Raw genomic sequence first — 18,842 nt, forward strand, 5'->3', positions numbered from 1 at the left:
ATCGTGCAGCATCTCAGTCAGCGATGGACCAAATATGCAGTCCTCTGCCAATTCCGAAATCTAGCAACAAATTTCGTATTGGGTTCAACCGGGATCCTCCCAGCTGTGTTCAAACAGTTGCATTGGGGGATAATCGTCGAAAATGTTAGTATCAGGGTCTGCTGCGTAATTGAAGTTTTTGATGATGATAAACGTTGGGGCTCCGCATGCTGTCAAGAGATTACCTTCTGCCTCTCATCCCCTTCGTTGAGGTGAAGAAAATAGTAACATGCTCGGCATACTGGGCCCAGTCTTCCATATTTGCATCATACGCCTCAAGTCTTCGAAATTAAAGAAAGGTATTTCTGGCTTTTTTTTTCTTACGAGAGTTGGCTTCTCAAGCTTTGAAGGCTCCTCAGAATTCCATGCTTGATCCTTGTCACCAATGTAATAATTCCAGGAGACGCAGGCTAAAAGGCAAAGTAGGTTTATCCTCAAACACAAATGAAGCCACTGCTGAGTATGAAACAAATGTCCCAGCCCGAGACTATCGGGAATTGCCGGCCCGGGTGTGGGGGTCGATATATAAGGCCCCTCTGGTGAGCCCCTATTGGTTGGGCCTGGGCCCGCTTAACGCAGTAACTCATATCCCATAAAGCCCATGGGGAAATCAATCCGTGATCCCCTGTGGTCTCTGTGAGAGTTATACCATGTAGGAATCCAGCTAAATCTTCAATACCTGCTCATTGACTATTTACTTTTCCTTAGGTTGCGTACAAATCCGACCTCAACTGGATCCGTGGCATTGGCTGGACACCCCCAGGTTATCATAAAGTAGAAATGGTTAAACGTGCAGCTGATATGGCGTACGCACAAGGGCTGGACCCCCAAGATGCAGCCATTCAATTTGAACAATTCATGGTATGTACTTTAATCAGTATCTGTAATATACTTTACAGTGTGATCATGGTCTAATCCCAACATGGGAGAATGTGACTTTAATTGTTGCATGGTATAAATTAGTAAGCAATTACTAACTTGCTGCCGGGAATGGTTGGTGGGGGGTCGGATCACCTTCAGCGGGAATAAGGGAAGGTGGAGTTGATTTTTTAAAAATCTAAGTTATCTGTGGTTGGCGATTTATTGTGCTTGTTGATATAAAGTATAAGCAATTTCCTAAAACACTGTCTATTTAGTACTGTTTGCTTTACTTGACTCTTATATCGGAAAATTCATTTGCATTAACCATGGATTGTGGCTTCATTCTAGCAGTAAATTACTGGGTGTTTGGATTTTTCTTTGGGTCGGGGCCATGACAAATCCCTGTTCATGGTGAAATGGAGCAGGAGTAACTGTGAAAATTCCAGGCCTTAATTATTCCCATTGATAGATTTATACAAATCTTCATCAACATTTGTATGCAGAATCATTCTTATAACCTCTCCTTGCCTGACGTATTCAGCAAATAGAAGTTCCCTGGGCTTTACTGCAGCAATTGAAATTGCAATCTCTGTATCAGTAAGCATTGGAGCATTATAGGGAGTGTAACAAATTGATGGCGGAAAAGTGAATCAGATAATGTGTCGTCTTCTATTTTTAAGCAGTGTTCTCTGCATAACACTGGGTATGAAAAATGATGAGTTCACCAGAAAATAATGCTTTGATATGACAGCCACATTCAAAACGAAAGCATCAGGGACAGGAAGAATATGATACATGAACGAGGCACATGCTATCAACTGAATGTCTCAAAATAATCCCACCTTCAGGTTAAATTGCAATTATGCATTTGGAGTTTTACTGACCTGGATCCATTCCTGCAGGAATCTATTCATTGATGTAATGAAATATAAAAACTGGGAACTGTAGGGATCATCTTCTGAACTCCTCCCGGAGGGTAGTCTGTCTGTTGCAAATGCATATTGAAACATTCAGTGCACATCACATATCCTGGTCAGACTTTTTAAATGATTGGTCAGAAAACAATATGCACCCAAGGTTTCTGATCATCTCTGACAGATGAAAGTCCTCGTGGGAGTACCAAGTTAAATAATTACCCCTCAAGTACAGGAAATCATTTGTCGGCCTACGTACTCAGAACAATGTGAAGGGGTCTCAAATTACTGTGAAGGACAATTGGAAGTACCCTACATTTCTGAAGTTTTACCAATTGAAGCTATTCTTCATACTTTCTCGATGGTTGCACGGGAGAGTGATTGATATCTTACTGAATATGACTATGGCTGCAAAGTATTAACAATTCTTATGTATGAAGCTAAAGGCCTCATGTTCCCTCTTTATTATCAGCAAACGCAGGCAGACAGAAGTACAGAAGAACCTCAGTGGACAGATGTGATGCCAGATGCGACTGAGATGCTTCAAGTAAAAAAGCGCAAGATGAAACTCACTAAATAATGAAATGCTAACACTGCTAATTGCTGTTCTCGTTGTTAAACGGCACAATTTTCCCCAGATTATATATGAGCTACATTTACATTTTGTTTTAATTTTTGGTTTAAAAACTGCATACATAATTAATGCACCTTCTGTATGGCAAGATACTTTCCTTGTTCATTTTCTATTTACCCCTCTGTATTATGCAGTTTAACTTGCAACTTATTTGTCTAAGTGAAAATATATACATTGAAATTTATTGAAGTACTTTATATGTGCCTTTGGGTACAAACGGTAGACCACTATATTATATATGGTGGTGTAAACTAACTAAGCACCAGTTGATAGCACTGAATTGGCTCACTTTTGCATGAGGCCAGAATTTATGCAGAAAATACCCTCAGAAATGATGTGTTGGGGGAGTCGGAATTTTCTACTTGGACTTGGGTGCCAAATGATCATGATATGGAAAGTGTGTCAACAAAGCGGACAGACATTTTCATGTTTGGACCTGATTAACATTTTTGCCACCAGCTCAGGGTGCTAAATGGGTCTTCTTCTTCAGCTTGGCAATATTCCGAAGTCGAAAATCAGCTGCCGGTTAGGCTGTTGGGGGGTGAAATTGCTGTGGGGTAGGGGTGGGAAGGAGAGGTGCAGGGCAGCGACAGACTCGAAGATTTTTGTGAGGCTTGGAAGAATAGTTCTGCCGAAGGAAAAACAAAAACCTCGCCTTTGTTGAACAGGCCTTTAGCCATGCCTTTAAAGCTCACCAATTAATCTCAATGCCTGAAAAATGTGGGACTAGAAAGCATTGGGCATGCCCCACACTCCACCTATTCCCATAAATATTGCAATCAGGATCCGACAACGGGCAGGGGAGGCCACAGCTTAAACAACCTCTCACCTGTTTTGGACAGAAATCCAATTATTGGAGCAGGAAATTGGGTAGAATCAAGTATATAATCAATGATTTGGATTTAAATGTTTTGATAAGTTTTCAGATGAAACAAAAACTGGGGTTGTGGTTGCTAATCAGGAAGAAAGCTGTAGGACTGCAGGAAGATGTCAATGGACTGGTCAAACGGATGGAACAGTGACAAATGGAGTTCAATCCAGAGAATTGTGAGGTAATTTATTTTGGGAAGGCTATCAAGGCAAAGGAATGTGCAAGAAATGAGGTGTAGAGGAACAGAGATATCTTTGAATGCATCTACAAATCCATGTAGGTGACTAGACAGGTATTAAGGTCGTCAAGAAGGCATGTGGGGATACTTATATTCTATGCCTCTGCTAATAAAGGTAAGAGCTATGAGGAAATGCTAAAATTGTATAAAGTGCTAGTTAAGCCACAGCTGGTGTACTGTCAGCAATTCTGGTCACTCACTATCGGAAAGATGAAATTGTACGAGGGTGGGCCCAGAGGAGATTTATGCAGATGTTGCCTGGATGAGAGGATTTTAGTTATGAGGAATGATTGGACAGGCTAGATTTGTTGCCTATGGACAAAGAGGGTGCTGCGGGGAGAGCTAACGAAAATGTATAAAACGGTGACGCGTCTTGGTGGAGTCGATAGGAAGGCCCATTCCCCTTTGTTGAGAGATCCATAAGCAGGTGGGAAGGGCGGGGGTAGGGCGGAGGGGATTTAAGAGGTAGGAAGATTGGAGGTGACTCAATGGCAATTGTTTTCACGCAGAGGGTTGTGGGAATCGGAAACTCACCATCTCTATCACCCTTTCAGGCAGAAACATTCATGACATTTAAAAAGTACTTGGTATACACTTGAATGGCTGTAACCTATAAGACTACAGATAACGAGCTGGGATGTATGATTATGCTGGATGGCTCCTTGCCAGCCAGCATGGACATGATGGCCTACATGGCCTCTTCCTCTGTGGTAAATCTCAATGATGCTATAACAACATCCTCATCAGATTTCACCTTTATTGGTCACTCAGTTTTAAGGTGGGTGGCACGGTAGCAGTGGGCGGCAGGATAGCACAATGGGTAGCACTGTTGCTTCACAGCTCCAGGGCCCCAGGTTCGATTCCTGGCTTGGGTCTGTGCGATCTGTACGTTCTCCCCATGTCTGCGTGAGTTTCCTCCGGGTGCTCCGGTTTCCTCCCACATGTCCCGAAAGACGTTCTGTTAGGTAATTTGGACATTCTGAATTCTCCCTCTGTGTACTCGAACAGGTGCCGGAATGTGGCGACCAGGGGTCTTTTCACAGTAACTTCTTTGCAGTGTTAATATAAGCTTACTTGTGACAATAATGATTATTAAAATTAAAGAGAGATGGCCTTCAATTGAAAACTTAATAAGTCTTTTATGCTAAGTCTACCAGCACATGATCCTACTTTCCCTCTGATTTTTTCCCCCTTCTTTCTCAAATGTCTACTTTCTATCCTGAATTCTCTCTAGAGAATGAATTGGAGACTTGCTTCCCCAAGGGGAAGTGTGACTCAGGCTAATTCGCCATCTGATTGTTTACCACTTTTAGCTCTCTTACTGTGAGGAATAGGCCTGGCTCCTCTCAGAATTTATCCCTGTCAACATTTTGAGAGTCAACTCCCAGTGTCACCTCATCCTCCCATTCTGTGATACAATATAAAGGTGGTTCAATGTCCTGTCTATCTTGCCACTCCTAACTTGCCTCACACAAATGCACCGAATGTTTCTTATCTAAGGTATTTATAAACTGGTACAACTGTTGCGGCATATTCCAGATTCAAATCCCAATTCTGACAAGATGTATTAGCTTCACCAGCCTGGGGATGGTCGAGGGGCTTCGTACAGTTTGCACAATTGTTTACAAAGATTGGTTGTCTGACCTAAGTTTGTAAGAAGTTAAATGTAGAGAGATATGCATATTTTCCACAGATGGCAAAAATAAAAATGGTTCTAAATTTGTGCTCAGAATGAATTGCTGTCTTTTTATTTGCATCAGATTTCTTTTTTTAAAATAAATCATTTTTATTACCATACGTTGCATCTATGGGGTGCTTCTCGTCAGTGACACGACTATGTGCAACGGTAATTTCCTTCCTTGAGGAAAGCAGTGGAAATCAGAGGGATGAACCAATCTATGACACGCGAGTTAATTTCTGAGGAACAGGCTCAAGTGGCATTGGTAAAGCTGTGGCAGCAGGGGCAAAGGTGGTAGGGAGCCTGCTATTACTCTCCAATATTGCTTGCACATGGTATAGATGCGACCGAGAGAGATAGACACGCAAATAACTAGAAGATATCTGGCTGAAATTTGCCGGCCATTTCCACTGGCGGGATTATCTGGTACGGCCAACTTCAACCCTCTGTCATCGGTTACCCAGCAGCAGAGGGTGTGTACATTTGGAAAACCGGTTAGCGGTGGGACCAGGAAATCTTGCCGCCAGCCAATGGTGCAGCACCTCGGCTGGCGCAAACCACACCACAGGGTTGCGGGGGGGGGGGGGGGGGGGGGGGGGGGCAGAAAATCCTGTCCATAGTAAACAAAGAAGAGAACTGACCAAACATCGATAATGCGTTACAGATAAAAATTATTACAAGAAATGGTTGTTACATTAGGAAACCACTAGGCAGATCCAGAGCTTCACATAATTGATCATGAAATCAAATATCATTGTACCAATTACCCTTTATTTCTGAATTGCTCTCCTCACTTAAATAATCTCATAACTGTTTTTACTCATTGAAAAATTACTATATCATGAAACCATCAACTTTAGGATTTATTTTCAGATATTTAAGAAAATAACATGCATCACCCTTTGTCAGTCTTTTCTATTAACAATAAAAATGTCATTTTATGATTCTATGGTATATGTAGGGTTAATAAGAGGGCAACTGGAATTTGCTCCTGTATCAATCCTCAAATTGGACAGGATATCTAATTTCACTCCTCTCCATCCTCTGCTCCCTACAAAGCTGGGAAAGCTGCTGGCTGACCTTTTCTTGTCTGTTCGTTGATCCAGTATGTGTCTGATTAATGGTAACCCTCTTAATGATAATGTCACTGAAGGATTTAGCGACGGCAGTGCCACTGAATGTCAAGGGGCGATCGTTCCATTTTTTTCTTGTTCGGGATGATCATTGCCTGGCGCTTGTGGTCATCAATATTACTTGTCACTTACAAACTCTGAATATTGTCCGGTTGTGCTGCATATGCATATGCTGCTTGAAATTATTAAGAATCACGAATGGTTCTGAAGACTGAAATCATCAGTGAACATTTTCACTTCTGACCTTATGCCAGAGGGAAGGTCATTGATGAAGCAACTAAAATATGGCGCTTTTCCGAGGAACTATTGCAGGGATGGCTTGGGCAGTGATGATTGGACCCAACGAGCAAAACCATCTTCCTTTGTGCCAGGTATGACTCCAACCAAAGGCGGGTTTTCCATAATTCCCATTTACTTCAACTTTGCTCATAGTCCTTGTGGCCACACTTGTTTAAATGCTGCCTTGATGTTAAGGGCAGTCAATCTCATGTCGGCCCTGGAATTCAGCTCCTTTGTCGATTTTTTTGCCCACGGTTGCGATGAGGTGTGGAGCTGTAGAAACCAAACTGAGCATCAGTGAGCAGGTTATTGTTGAGTAAGTGACGCTTGACAGCACTATTGCTGAGAACCTGACCAGCTCTACCATCATTGAATCAAGCACCATCAATATGGTTCACCATTGACCAAAGGCATATAAATACTGCAGCGGCAAAAGAGTATCAGAAGCTGAACATTCTGTGCTAAGTAACTCAGCTTCTGACTTCCCAAAGCCTGTCCAGCTTCTGCAAGCCACAGGCCAGGACTGAGGGGCTGGTTTAGCACAGGGCTAAATAGCTGACTTTTAAAGCAGACCAAGGCAGGCCAGCAGCACGGTTCAATTCCCGTACCAGCCTCCCCGAACAGGTGCCGAAATGTGGCGACTAGGGGCTTTTCACAGTACCTTCATTTGAAGCCTACTTGTGACAATAAGCAATTTTCATTTTTTTCATTTCATTATTGAATACTCTCCACTTGCCTGGATTAGGGCTGGTTTAGCTCAGTGGGCTAGACAGCTGGTTTGTAATGCAGAACAAAGCTAGCAGTGTGGGTTCAATTCCTGTACCAGCTTACCCGAATAGACGTCGGAATGTGGCGACTAGGGGCTTTTCACAGTAACTTCATACTTGTGACAATAAAAGATTATTATTATTAATACAGTTTGAACTACATTCAAGAAGCTCAGTGACATCCAGAACAAGGCAGCCCCATCAATGACCTTAAGTATTCATTCCCTCCGCCAGCACATTCTCAGGTAAAATTAGGGATGGGCAATAAATGCAGGTCTTGCCAGTGTTGGTGAATGAATTTTTAAAAATTCCCAATCCACATTAGCCAACTTTGCCTTTGTACCTTACTTGGCCATATTTAAGTTTAGGATGCTAGTTTCAGCCTCCGGTTTTTCACCCTCAAACTGAATATGGTCTTCTATCACATTTGGATGAATCTTCCCTTGATGATCTTTCATTATGAGACATTAATTAATTCTGCCTCATTACACATTACCAGATTTAAAATAGCCAGCTTCTTGGTTGGTTCCATACATCTTGTTGTAAGAAACTGTTCTAAGTAAATTCAATGAACTCATCCCTGAGGCTAATTTATAATTTGATTTGTTCAATCTACATGAAGTTTAAAGTCATCTGCAATTATTTCAGTATCTTTATTGAAAACCCCCAATATTTCTTGACCTACAGTACGTCCTACCATATAACTACTGTTTGTGGAGGGAGTGGAGTCTACAGATGATTCCCATCAGTGACTACTTTCTCTTGAACTTGCTTCTCTCACATGGACTGATTCCATATTTGACCTTCCAAGATAACACCTCTCACTTCTGCAATCCCATCTTTTATTATCAGCACGACCCCACATTTCTTGTATTTCTGCCCATCCTTCCAAAATATCAAGTAACACTGAATATTCAGCTCCTCGTCTTGGTCACCTTGCAACCACGGACAGGATTTTCCAGCCCTACCTGCCAGCAAGATCCTCCTGTCCTTTGGAAGATGACCCCTATGGCAGCGTGTTCCCCTTTAGCAGAATGGGTGAGCAACGCAAAATGGCATGGACATTAGCAGGACCGGGAGATCTCACTGGGGGCTAATGGTGAGCCGTCGGAATACACAGTGCGGGAGGATGTGGGGGGTGGGGGAGTTTGGGGGGGAGGTTCGGGTGGGGGGGGGGGGGGGTTGATGGTAGTGGGACATCCCATGCAATGACTCTGATATGCAATCAAATCATTCCCATTTATTTATAATTATACCATAAATTCATCTATCTTGTTACATTTGCTGCATACATTTAGCTTAAGTGCCATAATTTTATCTTTCTGCAATTTTCCCTATGCTGACCCTATTTGCTGGTACACTCTTATCTTGCTACACTGTGCTCCTTCCTGTGATAATTTGGTTATTGAATTGAATTTGATTTATTGTCATGTGTACCGAGGTGCAGTGAAAAGTCTTATTCTGCGTACAACCCAGACTGATTGTTCCATACATGAAAAAACATAGGACGTGCATAAATACACAATGTAAATACATAGGCACAGGCATCGGGTGAAGCATATGGAGTAAAGTACTACTTTTACTACAGTTCAGACCATAAGAGGGTCATTCAGGAGTCTGGTAACAGTGGGGAAGAAGCTATTTTTGTTGTGTTGTTGCTGTGTGTTCTCAGACTTTTATATCCCATGCCCGATGGAAGAAGTTGGAAGAGAGAATAACCTGGGTGAGGAGAGGCCTTTGATTATGCTGGCCGCTTTCTCAAGGCAGCGGGAGGTATAGACAGTGTCAATGGATGGGAGATGGGTTTGCGTGATGGACTGTGCTGTGTTCTCAGCTCGCTGTAATTTCTTATGGTCTTGGGCTTAGCAGTTACCATACCAGGCTGTGATGCAGCCAGATATGCTTTCTATGGTGCATCTGTAAAAATTTGTAAGAGTCAACGTGGACATTACAAATTTTCTTAGTTTCCTGAGAAAGTTTAGGCACTGTTGTGCTTTCTTGGTCGTAGCGTTAACGTGGGTGGACCAGGACAGATTGTTGGTGATGTGCACACGTAGGAATTTGAAGCTGTTAAACATCTCCACCTTGGCACCATTGATACAGACAGGGGTGTGTATGATACTGAAGTCAATGACCAGCTCCTTAGTTTTGCTGACATTGAAGGAGAGATTGTTGTCATTACACCATGTCACTAGGTTCTCTATCTCCCTCCTGTACTCTGAGTCTTTGTTGTTCGAGATCCACCCACTACGATCATATCGTCAGCAAACTTGTAGATGGAGTTGGATTCAGATTTTGCCATACAGTTATGTGTGTGTATAGGGAGTATAGTAGGGGGCTAAGTGCACAGCCTTGCTGGGCCCCAGTATTGAGGACTATCGTGGAAGAGGTGTTGTTTATCCTTACTGATTGTGGTCTGTGGGTCAGGAAGTCGAGGATCCAGTTACAGAGGGAGGAGCCAAGTCATAGGATTTGGAGTTTTGATATGAGCTTGGCTGGGATTATGGTGTAGCTGTAGTCAATGAATAGGAGTCTGACCTAGGAAACCTTGTTGCTGAGATGCTCCAGGAATGAGTGTAGGGCCAGGGAGATGGCATCTGCTGTGGACCCGTTGTGGCGCTATGCAAATTGCAGTGGATCAAGGCATTCTGGGAGTATGGAGTTGATATGTGACATGACTAACCTCTCAAAGCACTTCATAATGATAGATGTCAAGGCCACTGGATGGTAGTTGTTGAGGCACAGTGCCTGGTCCTTCGTTGGTGGTCTTTTTGAAGCAGGTGGTAACTTCGGAACGGAGTGCGGAGAGGTTGAAGACGTCCGCGAACACACCCGCCAGTTGGTCCGCACAGGATCTGAGTGCACGACCAGGGACTCCTTCAGGGCCCGTCGCTTCCCCAGGGTTCACTTTCAAGAAGGCCGGTCTGACTTCGGAAGCTGTGATGGTAGGTATTATTACTCATATCACTGGCCTGAACTATTGCCTTCTCCTTTCACTTTGATCTTCTGAATTTTCCTTCACTATTTAAATTAAAGCTTTTTCTTAGGCTCTAGTTAGTTAACTCACCAGAAACACCTATTCCAGTGCAGTTCAAATGAAGACTATCCTGATATGTAGCTTCCTCATTCACCAGTATTATTGACTGTTCACCATGAATCTAAACCCATTTCTCCCACAGCGATCTTTGGGATTTTATTGACATCAATTTGCTCGTGGCTCAGTTAGTAATCCCGAGATTATTACCTCAATGTTTCTGCTTTTTACTTTAGCTTCTAACTGTTCAGACTCACTCAACAGAACTTATTTTTGGTCCTACTTACGTCATTGGCACCTATATGTACCATGGCAACTGGATCTTTCTACTTCCACCCCAAATTCCACTCTTGTCCTGAAGAGATGTCCATATCCCTGAGACTTCTACAATCCTACATTTTGTATCCCTATATCTGCCTCATTGTAAACATACTTTCTTGTCTCCAACAACAGATGACCAAATTTGAAATACTGAACCTAAGAGGTGTGACTGTGTCTTGGGACAAGGTGTTGAGGTAACTTTCTTCTTCTCTGATACATCTCAAAGTCTAAGCTCAGCCTCCAGCTCACCAATGCTGAGCTGATTGTTCTCGCGTGCAGACACTTACTGCAGATGTGGTTATTGTGGATCACACTGGTGTCCACCAGCTCTCATGTGCGATAAGTGCAACACATCACCTGCTCTGCCATTTCTATTGTATTTTTTATTTAACTAATTGGTATTCAAGTCTCGAAATATCACTCCGTGGTCTATAGTCCAGCGTTGTACGGCATTTAGAGCTTGTTTGGAGGCGGAAGGTGGGGTGAGCCAGGTGTCGATCATCTTCCCATTGCTATGCCATCTATCCAGGGGCAGGGAAGGTGGTGGATGGCCTTATTGTTTAGTACCCAATTAAGCCACTTAGGCGAGCGGGTGGTGAAGATCAAGGAGAAATGGGAAGCGGAGTTGGGTATGGAGATCAATTGCGTAGTATGGATGAGGCACTGCGAAGGGTAAACGGGGCCTACTCTTGTGCAAGGATGAGCCTGATAAGTTTAAGGTGGTGCACAGGGTGCATCTGACTCAGGCAAGAATGACTGGGTTCTTTCAGGGGGTAGCAGATGAGTGTCAGAGGAATGGGTGGAGGCCAGCGAATCACGTGCACATGTTTTGGGGTTTCGAAAAATTGGGAAGGTTCTGGGCCAGAGTGTTCGCGGTCTTAGCCAGGATAGTGGACGAGGAGGTGGACCCGCACCCTTTGGTGGCGTTATTTGGGATTTCAGAGAAGCCAGAGCTCATGGACAGAAGGAAGGCCGATGTCATGGCCTTTATCTCTCTGATTGCACGGCGCCGAATTTTGCTGGAGTGGCGGTCGGCATTGCCACCGAGGGTAGCAGTATGGTTGGATGACCTGTACAACTTCCTGCGCTTAGAGAAGATAAAGTATGAGTTCAGGGGCTCAGCGGGGGAGTTTGAGAAAAGGTGGGGGATATTTGTGACCGGTGACGTGTTTGAGGAGCTGTTCGTCACAGGGAGGTGGGGGGGGGGGGGGGGGGGGGGAATGGGGAGGGTGAAAAAGGGGAAAATTCTATACAGACGGTATAGTTGATTGTTGGGAAGTATGTTTCCCGGGGTGTTTACTTGCTGCAACCTGCTTTGATACGAGTTTGTAATAAAATACGTTAAAATTTTTTTTTAAAAATGAGGGTGAATGTCCATCAATGTGGGCTCTTCCTCTGTGTGCAGTCCCAGCAGTGGCCACTGCTCCTGGTGGCGCTGCTGAGCTCCTGACTCTCTGATTAGCTCACAGCTTTTGGGGCTATCCTGGCAGGAGGCAATTAATTGGCTGCTGCTGAAACGATGTGGCCCTCGGTCCTACTGGCCCCTCTACCAAATCCAGCCATATATTTTAATGCAGGTGACAAACTTCTTTAATTTGTTAAATTTCGTTATATGATGTTTTTACTCTCGTTTCACCCACAGTCCTAACTTAGTCTTATTTGTTTGTATTTGTGTTACACTGCCAAGCAGCGCTTCGTATCCCCACCTTTTTGAATTTCTTCCTTTGCCAAAGTCCCTTGCACACTGGTGAAATCTGCACTTAGGTGAAGTTGCTCCACGTTAACACTCTTAATTATTAATTCACTTACTGCCTTACCAACCCTGGTCAATATGTTTAATTTCCTAGCTCTTAGTTTAAATCAACATTCTTGTTTAAGTGAAAAGAAAAAGGAAAATAAATCATGACCACTGGCAATCTTCACTTTCCCAACAATAACACATCTTGTCCATAGAGATTCTTAGACAGTACATTACAGGGGCACACTTTGAGTTGTTAACCTTGTCCCAGTGAGCACAGTAAGAAGTCTTACAACACCAGGTTAAAGTCCAACAGGTTTGTTTCAAACACAAGCTTTCGGAGCACGGCTCCTTCTTCAGGTGAATCAGTGTCCCAGTGAGTGAGGATTCTAGAGTAAAGTCTTTGCTTATGATTCGAAATACACAACCTGGGGGAAGCATCTTCAAGAGTAAATTTCAGAAGGGGATTGAATACATACAGGCTTGAAAAGGGAGAAATATGTAGCACGACGGGAAAAGAGTAGGTGAGAGGGACAAGGATAGCTCTTTCAAAGATCACATACAAAGGACGGAATAATTTCCTGCATTTTCCTATTAGACAATCTGTAAGAGTTATGACACAACAGCAACATTTGGTAAAGGTGGAATCCACAACAAAGACTGGATGGAGACTCAGCAGAGATGACAGGCGCAATTCAGCCAACGCGTTACACTTGTGCAGAGCCGGGCGTAACAGGTGAATCCACTCAGAGCCCCAAATTGGGCTCCGCGCCGGCCGATTGAAAGTCACTCAACACGCTCCACCTGATGCGGTCTGCTCTCCCTGGGTGTGATCCAGTTAATGAGATTTAAATGAGCCATTACGCTCATTTAAAGACCCGATTGTCGTATGCACCCAGCAACTGGGAGTCAACGGCCATGTCTGCGAGAACTCAACCAAATGCCATTTAACATTGGCTGCCACAGACGTGGATCAGGCGTGGTGGTACTCCTGGGGATCTTGCCATTGGAAACCCTGGGTGGTTGGGGACAGGGCAGAGTAGGGCACTCCCCCTAGCACCCAGGCTACTTGGCATTGCCAACCTGGCAGTGCCAATCTGGCACTTCAAAAGTGCCTGGGTGACACTGCCAGAGTGCCATGGGGTACTGAAAGGGTGCCAGACTGGCAATGCAAAGATGCCCAGGTGCCAGGTTGGTACTGCCAGGTGTCAGGTCCTGTGGGTACTTGCCCTTGAAAGGGCGGGAGTGGGGTGAGGGAGGGTGTGCGGGCACACAAAAAGATTGAAGGGTGAAGGGGAGGGGATCCTGAAAATGGAGATGAGGGGACCTGAAAGACGGGGGTGTAGAGATTGGGGCAGCTGTTCAAAATGGCGCCCCGATCTACTAGGAGCAGGAAAAGTGCCTAAGTGTGGCCTCAATGGGGAGAAACACCCCAAGGCCCAAAAAACGGCAAAGTGCCGTTGAATAGTGGGGTCAATCGTGGCAGTGCAGCCACCAAGAAATACCCTGCCAAACTCGCCCGAAACAGGACATAGAAATCTTTTGGCTGAATCACACCAGACATCTGTCATTGAAGCAAAAACAAAAGCCTACCTGATGCACAACAAAGACCCAAAATCAGGAACACTGCACAGCTTGAGAATAGCCAATATAGTTGTACATAAAAACAGGGAGATACTGTGCAAATAATTCTTACAGATTGTCCAATAGAAAAGTGCCACTATGATAAAAAGTAACAAAGCACAGGGCAATATGAAGGTTCCAGGAGATGCTGAACTCAAGCAGGTAATGACCGAGCACCCTGCCTAACTCTCATGACAATTGTTTCCAGTTATACTTTCTGTCAAGCTGTTGCATCATAACTTGCCACGACACTGGGTTTACATTCGGTTAATATTTCAAAGATTGACTATCTGATGGCATCATGGGATGGAGGCTCCCACAGCGGAGTCCCAGGACAGAACAGAGACTGTCTTATCTACTTAAATTACAACACATGGTAAAATACAGTTGCCAAATGGATGAATACATTGGAGGAATAGGATTTACACCAGAAATTCAAATCAATCTTATTGGACAACTATGATACGATCTTTGCTGATTTGACTGCCTTCTCCAAATGGTAGCTGTTGCAGCAAGTTTCTGAAGTTCAACCATTAAATTAAGTCTTTGATACAGAAAGGAATCTAATTTAAATGCTACCTAGCATAGTTTCTCTGAGGGAGATTGCAAGCAACTGTGTTCTGTCCCACAAAAATGAGGCTTACACCAGATTGGCGCTGATGCAAAGTGCAGACCTAATGGAAGGTGGTCCTGTGGTGCAGTGGGTAGAGACCCTGGTTCTAAGCCAGAAACTTTCGGATCGAGTCCCACCCCAGGACTTGACTGCCAAGGAAGGTGCATTCACAACACGATAAAACAGGTTGAGTGCCAATCCTTCTAAACACACCAAGAGTAGGAGAGACTTAACAAGCTGTAAGCCTCTGGCGACAAACTGGCGACCTGTCCTGGGAATGGCTAGCTATAGAAACAGACAAAAACCTGCCTTGGCGCACCACTCGGTGTAGGAAGAGCATGGAAGAGTGCATCTGATGAAGGGGGTCATTATTGACCCAAAACGTTAACTCGTTTTCCATCCACAGAAACTGAGCCTCTCAGTATTCCCAGAAAGAAGACGCCCAGTATTCTTTCATTGCGTATCAAATCGTTTTCTGGGAAGCGAAAAACAATTTTCCTCGTAGCATGTGGAACGCAGAAAGAGGGTTCAAGAGATGAGTCAAATCCTGAAGTACAACAGATTCTGACTGCAGGTCTTATTTGATGAACGCCTCATTGACCCAGTAGAAGGTGGCAAGGTAGGGGAAGAATAGCAAAGCACAAGTGGTCACATGTGAAAGGGCAGCAGCAAAAGTGATAGACAGACCAGGATATAGAGCAGTTACTATCTGATAGACTATTTTAAAGATCTATGCCTCAGCAAACAGCCTTCATTATTGCAGCCCGCCTGACTGCGTGAGTACTAAAAATTGAAACATGAAAGAAACTGACACAGTAGACTTAATCCACAAGCAGATGATATTTAATCTTGCATGATGTTGACAATCCATGAAACAGGCAAAGAGATAATAAGAATCACCCCAGACAGGTGTGGATTGCTTCCAAACAGGATGAAACACATAAAACTGTTTTAGAAGTGTCATTGACCAGATTTAAACAGTAAGATCCTTTAATATCTAAGCATTTGAGCAACTACTGTAGGCACTGTGTGACGCTTAGGACTCTCAGCAGTCTATAAACAGGAAGGGGACTAGGTTTGCAAGCATTGACTTAAAAAGCATGTGGAACTGTGCCCATGCAGCTCCTGACAGAGCAAGGCAAGACAGGAATTGAGCTTCTACCCTCCAAATGGAAGTGTGCTTCATTCCCATAATGCTTGATTAATAATTTCTACAAGTATGACAGTTTGTTTGATCTTAATTAAAGGCAGCACTGGTATTTGATATTTCCAGCACCTATTGCTTCAATAATTATGCAAGGAACTTCAAAGCAAAGATAATCATGATTGGTATGCTGCACATAAATTTACCTTAAGTGGAGGACATGTTATGCAGGAACATTTCAACTCTCTTGATCCGTCAACAATCCAGTTCGAATGGCACGAGGAGGTATGTAACCACTGGAATCAGATTGGTTTCAATGGGTTGTCGTTGGCTGGTAAGTTTACCAGTTCATCGGGCAGCATGGTGGCACAGCGGTTAGCACTGCCGCCGAGGCCCCAGGTTCGATCCCAGCTCTGAGTCACTGTCCGTGTGGAGTTTGCGCATTCTCCCCGTGTTTGCGTGGGTTTCGCCCCCACAACTGAAAGATGTGCAGGCTAGGTGGCTTGGCCACGCTAAATTACCCATCAATTGAAAAATATTAATTGGGTACTCTAAATTTACTTTAAAAAAGTTAACCAGTTCATCTGCTCCTCCAGGAGGTCTTTCTTAGGCTGAAATATTCAGTCTTATTCGAGGTTGGGATTTTCTGGTGCCACCAAAAGTGAATGGAATCTTTGACTGGGATGCCAAATTTTCCGTTCTCACCTGCAACGGGCTCCTCCACGGAGAATCCCACCCTTTGAGTCTAATTAATCGACTTCCTGGGCAGCAGCTTTGGAATGACACCATCATCACGTATACCTGCTTTCTCAGAGTTGCCTTGTGAAGATTGTCCAGTAAGACCACCATTTATGTCAACGCTTGTAATGCTGCCTTTGTGTTTCATGTTGTTCCCTTCAGGGATCTAGCCATAACACAATTACAGTCTCAAATCATACTTACCTTGGAAGATCAGATGCATCTGGGAGGGTTATTCTAGGCACTAATAGTTATGGCAGAACATTCTGTTGTAGCCCATTGCTAAGAGGCAACAATTGATAAATGATTGCAGTTATTATTCATTTATAATTTCCAGTAAAGTAACTATCCTACGAGAATAGGTGGCAAATTGGTTGTAATCCTGACAAGCTGAAAGCTTTGTTTAACAATTTGATAATAACGGCTGCTATTAATTCAGGTTGCTTTTGAGTATAGTAATTGTAAGCGGCGGTTTGGTTGCCCTCTGAGTTTACAGCTGAAAAAACTGAAGAACTTTTCATGGCACTGTTGAAAGACACTTTAGTCTCAGTAGTTGAAGTCTTGAAGTCTCTAACAAAGCAATACATACAGTCAGTATCTCAACCTTCATTCCTATCATCCTTTGACACCCAGTTAAGCATTAATAATCTCTTTTGTGCAGGAGCTGACTTGTCATATCTGATTCTCAGGAAGTAGTGCAACAGAAACATTACATGAAAGGGTTTAAAAGCATTGTGGTTATCCAGAATGAATGATCAAAACATTGGTACCAGAAAAGATGACCAGACACAAGAGCATTTGCTGGAATGCTTATACTACTGATAATGAATGAGCGAGTCATAATAATCACACATAGATGTAAACGATATTAGCCTGAAACCTTTGTAAGTGTTTCAGCCCAAAGTGTGCAGTTTATTTACACTGCTTTGCAAAAGCAGCTTATTTTATTTAAGTGAGAAGTCGTTTCTAATATAATTAAAGAAAACCACCATTGCCCAGATTTTAGGGCAGTGGCAAAGGGATGGCCCATACTGCAGACCCTGAAAAAATCTGTCCACCAGGATTTAATAAGCACCTCAATTTTCTCCATTACAATGTGACTTTCAATTTGGGACGATCTGTAGGGGATCTGTGCTGTCCAGCAACAGTGAAGTCATCAGATACTGATCAGCCAATCAAATTGAAGAGTTTTCACAGACAGCAAACAAGGGGGTTAAAGAGCATGAATTATAATGCACTTTCTAATCATTTTACGGAGAGTGAATTTACAGAATCACAGAATTGTTACAATGCCAAAGGAGGCCATTCAGCCCATCGTGTCTGCACCAGCTCTCCAAATGACCATTAATAATAATCATTATTAGTGTCACAAGTAGGCTTACATTAACACTGCAATGAAGTTACTGTGAAAATCCCATGGTTGCCACATTTTGGTGCCTGTTCGGGTACACAGAGGGAGAATTCAAAATGTCCAATTCACCTAACGAGCACGTCTTTTGGGACTTGTGGGAGGAAACCGGAGCATCCGGAGGAAACCCACGCAGACACGGGGAGAATGTGCAGACTCCGCACAGACAGTGACCCAAGCCGAGAATCGAAACAGGGACACTGGCGCTGTGAAGCAACAGTGCTGACCACTGTTCTACCCTGCTGCCCATTATGACTGAGTGTCATTCTCCTGCCTTTTCCCTGTAGCTTAGTACATTGCTTCTATTCAAGTAATCATCTAATGCCCTGTTGAATGCCTTGATTGAATCTGCCTCCACCACCCTTCCAGGCAGTGCATTCCTGACTCAAACCACTCACTGTTACTTCACATTTGCTTCTTTTGCAAATCACTTTAAGCCTGTGTCCTCTCATTCTCAATTATCTTATCAGTTCCTCCCTCTCTATTCTGTCCAGCCACCCCATGATTCTGAACACCAATTCTTTGCCTTCTTCCCTTCAACATGAACAGTCCCAGTGTGCTAGATCACCAGACCCCATCTTTCTGATGGTCTCCTGATAGTTACTGCAGTATCATGCGAGTGACGGAAGAATCTGTGATTGTCTGCTAAGGCCCACTCTTAGTCAAGTTATTGGCTGTCTGCCTGGCCACCACATGGATGCCGTGTGTTTAGTCTGGATGATGGTTGACTAAAAAAGCCCACCATCGCCCACACCACATGGCTGAGTGGTGACAGCTTTGACCTCTCAACTTCATCTTGAGCTCTCATC

At 43.7% G+C, this 18,842-nt stretch overlaps 1 protein-coding gene across 1 annotated transcript in view; it reads left to right on the forward strand.

The window, feature by feature from the left end:
• Positions 1 to 2,632, forward strand: part of LOC119979706 (nebulin-related anchoring protein) — a 125,531-nt gene extending 122,899 nt beyond the window's left edge. Inside the window, 2 exon segments of the mRNA XM_038822261.1 lie at positions 748 to 900; positions 2,287 to 2,632. Of these exon segments, the coding sequence (XP_038678189.1) occupies positions 748 to 900; positions 2,287 to 2,394 (261 nt within the window). The 3' untranslated portion in view covers positions 2,395 to 2,632.
• The last annotated feature ends 16,210 nt before the right edge of the window (positions 2,633 to 18,842 follow it).

This window comes from Scyliorhinus canicula, chromosome 16, assembly GCF_902713615.1.
Source record: "Scyliorhinus canicula chromosome 16, sScyCan1.1, whole genome shotgun sequence".
Lineage (NCBI taxonomy): Eukaryota > Metazoa > Chordata > Chondrichthyes > Carcharhiniformes > Scyliorhinidae > Scyliorhinus > Scyliorhinus canicula.